Source organism: Podarcis vaucheri (genome assembly GCF_965113315.1).
Source record: "Podarcis vaucheri genome assembly, chromosome: 8".
Classification (NCBI taxonomy): Eukaryota; Metazoa; Chordata; class Lepidosauria; order Squamata; family Lacertidae; genus Podarcis; species Podarcis vaucheri.
The window spans coordinates 90,167,966-90,180,750 of NC_138766.1; the positions used below are offsets into that span (position 1 = coordinate 90,167,966).

At 44.8% G+C, this 12,785-nt stretch overlaps 1 protein-coding gene across 1 annotated transcript in view; it reads right to left on the bottom strand.

Annotated features, from left to right (window-relative positions):
• TSNARE1 (t-SNARE domain containing 1) overlaps nucleotides 1–12,785 on the bottom strand; it is a 409,645-nt gene that overhangs the window by 213,582 nt on the left and 183,278 nt on the right. The window contains exon 4 of the mRNA XM_082235920.1: nucleotides 11,946–12,015. Coding sequence (XP_082092046.1) covers nucleotides 11,946–12,015 — 70 coding nt within the window. The remainder of the gene's footprint in view (nucleotides 1–11,945; nucleotides 12,016–12,785) is intronic.

A 12,785-nucleotide genomic window follows, 5' to 3' on the forward strand; every position in this document is an offset into this window, starting at 1 on the left:
CCGAAGCTTTTGTGAGACGGGTCTTACTGTCAGAGCTGCCACCCAGTCCCAGCTCACATAGGACCAAGTCCGCCAGCGTTCACTTTATAAGAGTCTTTATTAAGTTACAGGTTTCATTTCCGAACTGCAGCGTGCAGCTCTACACCTTCTGCCCTAGGTCGGCGAAGACCCGTCTGAGTCCCCGCCTCTTGCACACCAGCTTAATACCCTAGCCTTGCTCCACCTCCTTCGCCTCTCCCTACGTCTCTGGGTCCTTCTGCCCCCCTGGGCCTCCTCCCTTCTACTCTCCTCTGACGCTGACCCCCCTGATCCTTCTGCCTCCTTGCGGCGGGCTTTGGGACCTGGCTCACTCTCCGGGCTGCTTACTGCTCCAGCTTCCGCTGCATTTGAACTTGGCGCGCGCGCCCAACTCTCTACTTTCCTCTTAACCGTTGCCTCGCTCTCTGAGGAGGGCATGACCACCCCTGACTCGTGCCCTCCCTCCTGCTGACAGCCTCCGGAACCCGATGCCTGGCTACCTTCCTCCCTGCTGCTCTCAGTCTTGAGCGTGGGTCCCGACTTCCCGCTGCTGCCGCCCTCAGTTATGAGCGTGGGTCCCGACTTCCAGCTGCTACTCTCTGAATCTCCTCTGTTCCCTTCCTCCTGGGGTGTCCCCCCGGATCCCCCCCTTGCTCTGCTCACTGGGGCTCCCTTTTGGGAGTCCTCTGACTCACTGCTTAGGCTTGGAGATCTCGGGTCGTCATCATCACTCATTTTCCCTTCGGATTCCTCCCCCTCGCTCTCTGCTTCCTCCCTTCTCTGCGTCTCTGCTCCTGAACCCCTGACAAAGAGTAATAGAGAAATTAAGAAATGCAGAATAAGTGATAACGAATGAAAAATCATCAGAGGTTGTTGACGGAAGTCTAAAATGTTGTATAAGAAGTTATGTTAAATGACTGTTGGAAATGATACGTTAAGAAATCAATAAAAGTGTGTGTGTGTGTGTGTGTGTGTGTGCGCGCACACACACACACACACACACACACATATGAATCCTCCATGTTCAAGGGCACTAAATCTTTGAATATCAGATGAGCACAGGATATGGAGCAATGGAGAGGTGGCCTTCTTGACTTGCTCTGAACTTCCTGGAAGCATCTGTCTGCTCACTGTGAGAGACAGGATGCTGGACTCGAGGAAGAAACACCAAAAATGTGTATTGTGGCATCCTGCAGACAAACATTTTTATTATGGAAGAAGCTTTCATGGAAATGGGTTCCCTTGGCCAGATGCATGAAGCATAATCTTAAATTGCAGAGAGATATACGCACGCATGGCTTGCAAAGAGAAAGGCCAGAGAGAAATAAAATGTGTGAAATCCAGAGACAGTGACAATTACACTGAAGCTTAATAGTGACCATTTGTGACGCAGTGACGGAGGTAGCAAAGGAATTCTGGCATTGTTAAGCTAATGAATACATGCCGTGCGATAAAAATCCATTATCCCATTTCAAACTGCGAGACACAGAATTAAACTTCTTGATAAATTGTCACGGAACGCCAACACATATATATTATGTTCTCAAGTGAACATGGGGCTTTGTGGGGATTCTGCCGGCCACCCATTACCCACACATTAATAACAGAGGATTATGAAACGGCTCATTTGTGTTACTCCAGAAATATGAGGGAATTGTTACTTACTTGATGGGGACTTAACGAAACAGGCACTTGCCCTTCCGCTCAACATGTGTTTTGTTTTTGTTTTGCTTTTAAATCTCTATCCAGCTTTATTATATATTTTAAAAAATATTCTTTCATTTATTTCCTTCCTTTCTTTATTCAGCAATTAATCCCACCACCACCATTCTACTCGATAATTATTTAAAGCATTCTTTTGCTCCCGTGTTTAACAGTAAGTTTGTTTGGTGTGTTTGTGTACCAGAAGCAGTTGATAGAAATGCAAAATGGATTTATTGGTCAGAAGGGGTAAAATATTTACCCAGAGTAGAGGAAGACATTTTTTGTAGATCACTTTTCCCCAACCTGTATCCCTCAAGATATTTTGCACTGCATGACTGTTGGCCATAGTGGCCTAGGATGATGGGAATGTGGTCAAAGAATAATAGAATATTAGAGTTGGAGAAACACAGCCAGATGGGCGGGGTATAAATAGTAAATTATTATTATTATTATTATTATTATTATTATTATTATTATTATTATTAGAGTTGGAAGGGAACACAAAGGTCCTCTAGTCCGACCCCCTGCATTGTATGTGACCTGGTCCTACCACTTGCACCCAAAGGCCACTGGAAGAACACATAGATGGGGGAATATCTTATTGACATAGCAAGGGAAGGGGCTAATTCATTTGCTTGGGAACTCTCTCTGCAAGCAAATCTTTTTTGCATCACTGCAGATGTGCAAAGGCTTCATCGCTGGCTACACCTCTGGCTAATCTGGCAATTGGTCCACCGCTGCAACTGAACAAACAGTTGCTGTGTTTTATCTATGTACAAAAGTGTGCAGGGGTTTTTTGGGGGTAAAAATAGGGTTGCCATATTTCAAACAGTGAAAATCTGGACAGAAAAGTTGTTGAGCATTTTTTGGTGAAGCTGCTAAGCTACCCCACCCCCCGTTTTTGAGAAATGTCGCAAAAAAAGGGCAGAAAAGGTACAGTGGACGCTCAGGTTGTGAACGTGATCCGTGCGGGGTGCATGTTCGCAACCTGTAGCGTTTGCAACCCGCAGTGGCGTGTCTGCACAGGCGTGGGTTGCGATTCGGCGCTTCTGCGCATAGCGTGATTTAGCACTTCTGCACATGTGCGACCCCCGAAACCCAGAAGTAACCTTTTGGCAGGTCCGTAACTCAAAAAACAAACAAACAAAAAACACAACCTGAAGCATCTGTAAACCGTGGTATGACTGTACTTCCAACAAAGGCTGCCAGGCTTTTTACTGATTTACGCCCTGACACTTCTGCAGTATTCCGGATATGTCCAGGAAATTCTAGATGTATGGCAACCCAAGAAGGGTTGTCTCTATTTTTGCAGGGATTTCCCTCTCCCCACCCCCTGAAAACATATGGAAAAGATGCAAATAAATGGAAAGGAGCAAAAGCGGGGGGTTGAGGGAAAACCTGTACATGCCTGGTGCTTTGTCCAAAATTTAGAAGGGGGGCGGGGACTTTACAAATTTATAAACTTCTTCACAGCCTGAGATCATCAAAGTGGTGTGCAGCTGAATAAATATAAGCAGTTGATGCCTGGTTTTATAGTTTTAACTGATTTTTATTTTGTATTGTACGGCATCCTAATAAACCACTTTTTTGGGGGGGGACTGCAGTTAAATAGTATATAAACTGCTTTAAAAATATTTAAAAATACAAATGGTAACAACAAAATAATAAAATAGTCTTACAGATATGCAATCAATAATAACAATGCAATAATTACAATTGCAATAACAACCAAGAGATCCGTTCTTAACGGTTTGCTCACCGAATTCAGGGGAAGGAGGTGACCAGGTAATTCAAAATCACAAAAGGCAGGGAGAAATTTGATGGAGGGAAAATTTAAAACAGCTCCCCTTCTTTCCCATTAGCGAAATATTTTTACAAAAAACCATCAAAGCATCAGCCCGCCAGGTGTTTGCTTCAGTTCCTTTTGCGCCACCTCCTCCCTTTTTATTTAACCATTGTTCCTTCTCATGTACCTCTAAGTAGACATTAAAGGTAAAGTGCTTATAGCAGCATTTTCCACCCCCCTCTGCCTTGTGGGGAGAGTTAAGGGAACAGATGGCTCTGACTTTTAATTGTCTGCCTCCCATGAGCAATTTGGATCAGGTTATCTGCAGGCCGAAGAAGAGACCAGCCAGGAAAGAGAGACTCCCTGCCTTGGCTCCTGTTGGAAAATATTACTAAAATACAAATAAAATGAAATAAATCAAGCGTTGCTGGCTTCTTGTTGCTGTTGGCCCTGAATACAGTGGCACTGGCTCGCGCTTGATGCAATTAACTGCTGTTGTGTCACAAAAAAAAAACCTCCTGAAATGACAGCCTCTGGCCCTCTTGTTATGTTTTCCAGCTTTTTAGTTAATAACCAGAGTAAGACATGGCTAAAAATGCAAAGGAAAAAATAACAATAAAGTGTAGTTCACGGCACCTGTAATGTAAACCGTTGCATCTGTCTGGGAGGTGGAGCCCATCATATTTCACCTCAAAATTATTATTATTAATATTCATTACATTTCTATACTGGCATTCATCCAAAGATCACAAGGTGGTTTACGGTATAAAAACATAAACCATATAACTATATAACTAGGATGTCCCTATTTTCATCGGAGAAATGTTGGATGGCATGGTAAAGGTAAAGGTAGAGGGACCCCTGACCATTAGGTCCAGTCGCGGCCGATTCTGGAGTTGCGGTGCTCATCTTGCTTTATTGGCCAAGGGAGCCGGCGTACACATTCCGGGTCATGTGGCCAGCATGACTAAGCCACCAGAGCAGCACACGGAAACGCCGTTTACCTTCCCGCCGGAGCAGTACCTATTTATCTACTTGCACTTTGACGTGCTTTCGAAATGCTAGGTTCGAAACAGGAACATTTTCTGGCATCAAGCCATTGCACCACCTTTGCATTGCCTTGGGCTTAGTAATGTGGGAGAAAGGGAGCTCCCAAAGTTCTTCCATTCGGCAACAGCACTGTGCCATTTCTATCCATATCTAGACACCTCAGTTGTCAGCAATATGGGCTGCCGCAGAGACACTTCAGCATGACGAGGCAATGAGCAGCGCTGAATGTCAGACACTCGGCATCTGTGTTATTGAGCAATTGGACAACTTGATGGGGAGATCATGTTCTGAATGCAGCCTTCAGAGCTGGAAAGCCATTATTACCTGATAAACAGGCAGCTCTTTTGACTGCATTAACTTCCACTGCCATGTAACTGTTACCTGAGCTAGCTGGCCTCCAGAAACAGTGTTTCACGGCTGCAACTGGCTCCTGGGTTTCAGCTTGGGATCAAGAAACATCACAGGATGGGGTGCAGAGGAAATCAAAACGACAGCCAGAAATTGCAATTGGTGCTGAAATCGGAGAGTTATAAGCCGCTCTTTACTGAACAGATTCCTGGTCTTCTTATCTTCCTAGGATATGGCACCACTGCTATCTGCTGATTCTACCACATCAATTTGGTTCAGGAGAACACAAGGAGAGCCCTGCTGGAACAGGCTGGTTTCATAGGATATCAATGTATACCATATTTTAATATCACAAAATCATAGAGTTAGAAGGGACCCCATGGGTCATCTAGTCCAACCCACTGCAATGCCAGAATCTCAACTAAAGCATCCATTACAGATAGTCATCCAACCTCGGCTTAAAAACTTCCAAGGGAGGAGAGTCCATCACCTTTCAAGGGAGTTTGTTCCACTGTCAAACAGCTCTGATTGTCAGAAATTTCGTTCTTCCTGAAGTTGAGTTGGAATCTCCTTTCTTGTAACTTGAAGCCATTGGTTCAAGTCTTACCCTCCAGAGCAGGAGAAAACAAGCTTGGTTCATCTTCCATGTGACAACTCTTTATATGTGTGAAGACGTTTATCATCTCTCCTCTCAGTCTCCCCTTTTTCAGGCTAAACATACCCAACTCCTTCAACTGCTCCTCATCAGGCTTGGTTTCCAGCTTGTCAATATTCTTCTTAAATTGTGATGCACAGAATTGGACACAGTATTCCACGTGTGGTTTGACCAAGGCAAAACAGAGTGGTACTATTACGTCCCTTTATGAGAGTGAAGGAGGAGAGCGCAAAATATGGTCTGAAGCTCAGCATCAAAAAAACTAAGATCATGGCCACTGGTCCCATCACCTCCTGGCAAATAGAAGGGGAAGAAATGGAGGCAGTGAGAGATTTTACTTTCTTGGGCTCCATGATCACTGCAGATGGTGACAGCAGTCACGAAATTAAAAGACGCCTGCTTCTTGGGAGAAAAGCAATGACAAACCTAGACAGCATGTTAAAAAGCAGAGACATCACCTTGCCAACAAAGGTCTGTATAGTTGAAGCTATGAGTTTCCCAGTAGTGATGTATGAAAGTGAGAGCTGGACCATCAAGAAGGCTGATCGCCAAAGAATTGATGCTTTTGAATTCTGGTGCTGGAGGAGACTCTTGAGAGTCCCGTGAACTGCAAGAAGATCAAACCAATCCATTCTGAAGGAAATCAGCCCTGAGTGCTCACTGGAAGGACAGATCCTGAAGCTGAGGCTCCAATACTTTGACCACCTCATGAGAAGTGAAGACTCCCTGGAAAAGACCCTGATGTTGGGAAAGATGGAGGGCACAAGGAGAAGGGGACGTTAGAGGACGAGATGGTTGGACAGTGTTCTCAAAGATACTAACATGAGTTTGACCAAACTGTGGGAGGCAGTGGAAGACAGGAGTGCCTGGCGTGCTCTGGTCCATGGGGTCATGAAGAGTCAGACACGGCTATATGACTAAACAACAACATTCCAGGTGTGGTCTGACCAAGGCAAAACAGAGTGGTACCATTACGTCCCTTGGTCTGGACACTAAACTTATGTTGACACAGCCAAAATATCATCACATGTCCTGACTTAGAATTAAGGGACTGGCCAACTTCTGGTGCATCGCTTACAACAAAAGTAATGAAGAAGGCAGGATGTCAGATTTCAACTTGGCAGTTCCAGCTTCAAATGCTCAGCCACGAAGCGCCCTAAGCAACCTGGAGTCAGTTGCCATCTCTCAACCTAACCCACCTCGCAAGGTTAAAATAAGCGGTGGGGAACTATGAAGGATACCCCCGGGCTCATTGGAGGCAGAGTAGGGTGAGAATGAAGCCAATATATGCACAATGCAAAACAGCCCCATCTCAGGGAAGCTGGTTTTCCTGTGCAATTGTCCTGCCTCGCCCCGGGCGCATGGCTTTGCACAATTTATAGACCAGATTAGAAGTATAAATGCTGCATTTTCAGGCATTTCCCCCCTCCCCTGCCAAATCAATGAGGCCCTCCAAGTCAGAAGCTGATACCAGCCCTGATAAACACACTGTGACTATATAAATCCAAAGAGCTTTGACATTAAACCGGGGGAAGGTATTACTTTGAAGGGTTTAACATATTAACAGACTCCTAACACCATTTCAAAATATTTATGGAAATCGCTTTCATAAAGCTTGTACAAGCAGAATAACAAAACCCTGAGAAATATTATTAAAATCCCACCCTCCATTAAACATGTCGACACTTAAAAGCTTCCGTCTGACATATATATTTTAGCCACTGGTGATTAAACACAAACCAACCCCTTGGCTATTTTAACTCATTGGATTTCTTGGGCCCTGCGAGGATTAAGAGGGAGGAGAGTTGACGGTAATTTGTTCTAAAAACCTTCAAAATTTTGATGGGAAATCACATGCACCCTTGTTTATCGCAGTGGTCTGGACTCAAAAGATATTCAAATTATGTGGGTAATTAGTCATTACATTTGTACTAAACATGAGGGCTCTCTGTGAATTGAAGATTAGGGTTTGAAGCACAGAAACCAGATATGGATAACACAGATCCTGTCCCGGTTTCTGATTTGATTCTGGAATGTCCCATTTTTTCTTAAAAGGTAAAGGGACCCCTGACCGTTAGGTCCAGTCGTGGACAACTCTGGGGTTGTGGCGCTCATCTCACTTTATTGGCCGAGGGACCCGGCGTACAGCTTCTGGGTCATGTGGCCAGCATGACTAAGCCGCTTCTGGTGAACCAGAGCAGCGCACGGAAACACCGTTTACCTTCCCACCAGAGCGGTACCTATTTATCTACTTGCACTTTGACATGCTTTCGAACTGCTAGGTTGGCAGGAGCAGGGATCGAGCAACGGGAGCTCACCCCATCATGGGGATTCAAACCGCCAAGTCCTAGGCTCTGTGCTTTAACCCACTGCGCCACCCGCGTTGCCTCTGCCTGAGTGGCCTCCCCTTCCAATCCACCCTCTCTCAGTCCTGCCTCTTCTACCGGCTCTCCACTCTCCCCCTCCTCCAACTGCAGAGCCTTCCCTGCTGGCTCCTAGACAGGTGTGTCCTGTTTGCCACCACCATGAACCTGGTTCCCTACTATCACCATCTTCTTCCTGCCTGGATGCCTCTTGAGGTGGATGTCTCCTCCTCATCTGTTCAGTTCCCTGATACTGCCTGGGTCCCTGTAAGTGAGGGAACCACCAGAAGGCCCTCAGTGCTGAACCTCAGTGTCCGGGCTGAATGATGGGGGTGGAGACGCTCCTTCAGGTATACTGGGCCGAGGCCGTTTAGGGCTTTAAAGGTCAGCACCAACACTTTGAATTGTGCTCGGAAATGTACTCAAATACAGGTACCCAGATAAAGAAAATGTGCCCTGAGAAACCAGGTTAAGGGGTTTCAAATGACCTGGTTATTCATCCTGACTTTCTTGCACAAAGCTTAAGGAGATATTCTAGTTACATCCAGTCCGATTTGATCCGATTCGGTTGCAGGGCGGTTATACAACAATGAGCAGAATGCTCCGTGTACATCCTGATTTGCTTAAGGTAAAGGTAAAGGGACCCCTGACTATTAGGTCCAGTCGTGGCCGACTCTGGGGTTGTGGCGCTCATCTCGCTTTACTGGCCAAGGGAGCCGGCGTACAGCTTCCGGGTCATGTGGCCAGCATGACTAAGCCGCTTCTGGCGAATCAGAGCAGCTCACGGAAACACCGTTTACGTTCCCGCCAGAGCGATACCTATTTATCTACTTGCACTTTGACGTGCTTTCGAACTGCTATGTTGGCAGGAGCAGGGACCGAGCAACGGGAGCTCACCCTGTCGCGGGGATTCAAACCGCCGACCTTCTGATCGGCAAGTCCTAGGCTCTGTGGTTTAACCCACAGTGCCACTCACGTCCCTCCTGATTTGCTTACCTGGTGCTAATACATCTTTCCATTAATCATTTGCTCATTCCACATTTTTCAATGCATTTCCCCAACAATTTCTTAACCACACACACACACACACACACAATCAGCTTTCTTTTTTTGAAAAAGTAGATCTGTGGTGTTGGGGCAACAGAGCATTTTATTCCACTTTAATTGAGGAAACAGAAAGCTTCCAAGAATGTGTTTGAATCCCTCCTACAAATTCTGACATTCTGAAGGCGTCCTAAAAACTTGTGCAACTTTGTCATTTTGATTAGGAGTGAAATGTGTGCATAAAATGTGTTGGGAAATGCTTAATTCATCACAGCTTCCCTTTGTTTTTTTTGGAAGGGCAAACAAAGCATCGGAAAATGTGTGCATATATAAAATTAAATTCCAGGGTATTTTCAACACAAACAAATATTGACAACCCCTCTAAACTTCTTCTTTCTTTTCCCCTTTTGGTAAAGTTTTCTGACCATGTCATCACTGTGTCCTTTGGAAAGAAAAGAAAAAGATGTGTAATGACTTAAAAAAAAACAGGACAGTTTTACTGTGTAATTAAAAACCCTACTTAAATACGTAAACAATAAAAGCCATCAAGATGCCAAATGTTCCCCCATTATTCCCTAAATACCTTCTAAATCATGGACTGTTCAAGGAGAAATAGGTGAACAGTTTGTGGAAGGTGTGTGTTGTGTATGACTTTTTCTTAAAAGGAGAGTAAGTTTTCCCGTCCTGTTAATAAGGACACTGCACTCCAAACAAACAGGAGTTTTTAGCGCAGAGATGGAATACCTTTGACCCTCCAGAGGTTGCAGAAGTCTGTCTTCCATCGGCCCCAGGCTGCATGGCCAATGGTCAAAGATAATAATAATTTCATTATTTGTAGCCCACCCATTTGACTGGGTTGTGCCAACCACTCTGGGTGGCTTCCAAAAGATATAAAAACACAATAGAACATCAAACATTAAGAACGTCCCTCTACAGATGGCAGGAGTTGGAGGCCAACAACAACTGGAAGACCTCATAGCTGCTTCGGCAAATGCTAAGTCACAGAATTATGCATGTAACAGGCCCTGACTTCAAATTTTGGGGGTCCTTCAAATTTTGCAGAGAGGCCTTGATGTTCCCGCCTTCCCAGTATCCCTATGCTCCAGCCTCCTCCCCCAGCTCAGGCAAAAACTCATGAGGTAAGTTCTTTCAAGGGACGTGGGTGGCACTGTGGGTTAAACCACAGAGCCTAGGACTTGCCGATCATGGTTGTCTACACTGACACTCTCTCTCTCTGCATGCCCTTCCTGAAGAAATGCCTTGTGTTCTCCATTGCCTCCCCATCCCCTGACGTTCCCCACGAAATTAAATGACATTGCACAGCACTCAGGCCATGTTGCATCTTGTTTGTTACCTCTCCACTTTCGTGGTGGTATTGCTGGCACCCGTCGTGTCTCGAGACAATGGAGTGTGCCTCCAGGGGTGAAGTCAAACCACTGGGTTAGTAGCACCTAAGAGGCCTCCCCGGGCTACAAGCCTGGGCAGTGGGTCTGGAGGTCCTGGAATGTCCAGATAGCAAGACCCTCCCTCAGCCTGGCTGATGGGGTCCAAAGGAAAGCAGAACAAGATGTTTGGCATCAGCTTGTCTGTTGGGGCTGCCAGAAGGAGACGTACAAGGCACCATCCAACCGTCTTAGGGACTCCATTCCAGATTTGTGTAGGGTTTACTCCTTAGCCTTTTCTTCTCTTGAACGTATCCCACAAGCTAGCAGAGGTTTAGGATTAGACTTCTCCTTCTCCTAGATTGATTAGCCCTAATAATACATAGGGACATGGGTAGCACTGTGGGCTAAACCACAGAGCCTAGGACTTGCCGATCAGAAGGTCGGCGGTTCGAATCCCCGTGACGGGGTGAGCTCCCGTTGCTCGGTCCCTGCTCCTGCCAACCTAGCAGTTCGAAAGCACGTCAAAGTGCAAGTAGATAAATAGGTACCGCTCTGGCGGGAAGGTAAATGGTGTTACCGTGTGCTGCTCTGGTTCGCTAGAAGCGGCTTAGTCATGCTGGCCACATGCCTCGGAAGCTGTACGCCGGCTCCCTTGGCCAATGAAGCGAGATGAGCGCCGCAACCCCAGAGTCAGTCACGACTGGACCTAATGGTCAGGGGTCCCTTTACCTTTACTTATGGCTTTTTATGAAAGATTATTCAGATTGGGAAAATATCAGTTCGTTAAAAGACATGAAAGACCGCTGTGTCTTAATTTTAACTAGACAAAGGGAAGCTGGAAGACAGCCCAGAGTCCTGGAAGATAAGATGGTGGAATGAAAACAGGGCTCTCTGAGTGGGGCCTGCACCGAAAATAATTGAAGGACAACAACAGAAAGAACAAAATTTTCCTCTTGCATGTTAATTTACATATAGATCTGTTAAACGCGATAGAAAGTTGCATACCAGTGACTGTCAAGATAAGATAAAGGATTAAGATCGAGAATAAATAAGAGAGAGAAAAGCAGGAACAATAAATAAATAAAAAAATTCTCCTGGCCGTCAGAACATGGGAAGTCTCCTTAAATTATATAATTCGGAATGTATAATTGATTTTATTACTTGTATTATGATGTGGCAAGATTTGGTATTGTATCAATTGGGAGTATTATTAATCAAAAATTAATAAAAAATATTATCACTACAGTGGTAGCTCGGGTTACATACGCTTCAGGTTACATATGCTTCAGGATACACACTCTGCTAACCTAGAAATAGTGCTTCAGGTTAAGAACTTTGCTTCAGGATAAGAACAGAAATCAGGCTCCGGCGGCGCGGCAGCAGCAGGAGGCCCCATTAGCTAGAGTGGTGCTTCAGGTTAAGAACAGTTTCAGGTTAAGTACGGACCTCCGGAACGAATTAAGTACTTAACCCGAGGTACCTCCGTATTTTTTAAAAAAGAAACCAACATAGGCAATAAGAGGAAAACAAGATCTCATAAACAAGGGAAGGGCAAGTCACATTAAAGACAAGTCACATGGAAAGAGACTCACAGTCCATCGCGGAGTTCTGGCGTGTCGTTTGGCGTCCCCAGGGACTTAAGACTCCTTTCCAGAGAAGTCACTGTCAGAAGAAGAATTTTTTTTATTCGTTATTAACCTCATCATCTTATAGGACAGCACCCTGGGACAAAAAAACACCGATCCATCTTTATGGGTGTCATTCTCACATTGAACCAAAGAGGAAGAACAGGATTATTCCTGGGAGGTGTGAGAAGAAATATTAATCTTTGCCAGACTGATCATATATTACTTAAGGAAGGAGCAACAAATCTGTCAATTTAATTTCTCTCCCCCCTTCCCATCTTAACATTCAGTTCTGCCCAAACTGGTTGGTTTGTTTGTTTGTTTGTTTGTTTGTTTAAGAAAGGTAAATCCCAATTAAGATTTGTCAGCCGTGTGGATTTCTGCTAATGAACACATTTCTGCATACAAGCATTTTTAAAAATAAATAAAAACACTTTTTTCCAGGAAATTCCCCTAATATAATGTGGTTTTGTATGTTGTCATCTCTAATATCTGCATTTTTAGGCACAATTCTCCCCATTGTATTAATTTATGTATACACAGTGTGGTTGGAGAACTGAACTGCAAATTTGGAGATACTGAAGAATTGCTGTGTTTCGGTTTGCCTACTGGTTAGGGAAGTGTGAATTAGGTGGTTTTTTCATTATAATGGAAGCAAAATCCCTATACTTTGGGATGGAGAACATGTAAACCCAACAACTTGCTTTGAGTTTTCACTGAGGTGAAATTGCAATGAGAAGACTATGAAATTATTCCTATCTGACAGGGGAGGCAACAGAGACTGAGAAAGGGAGATGAAAAATCATT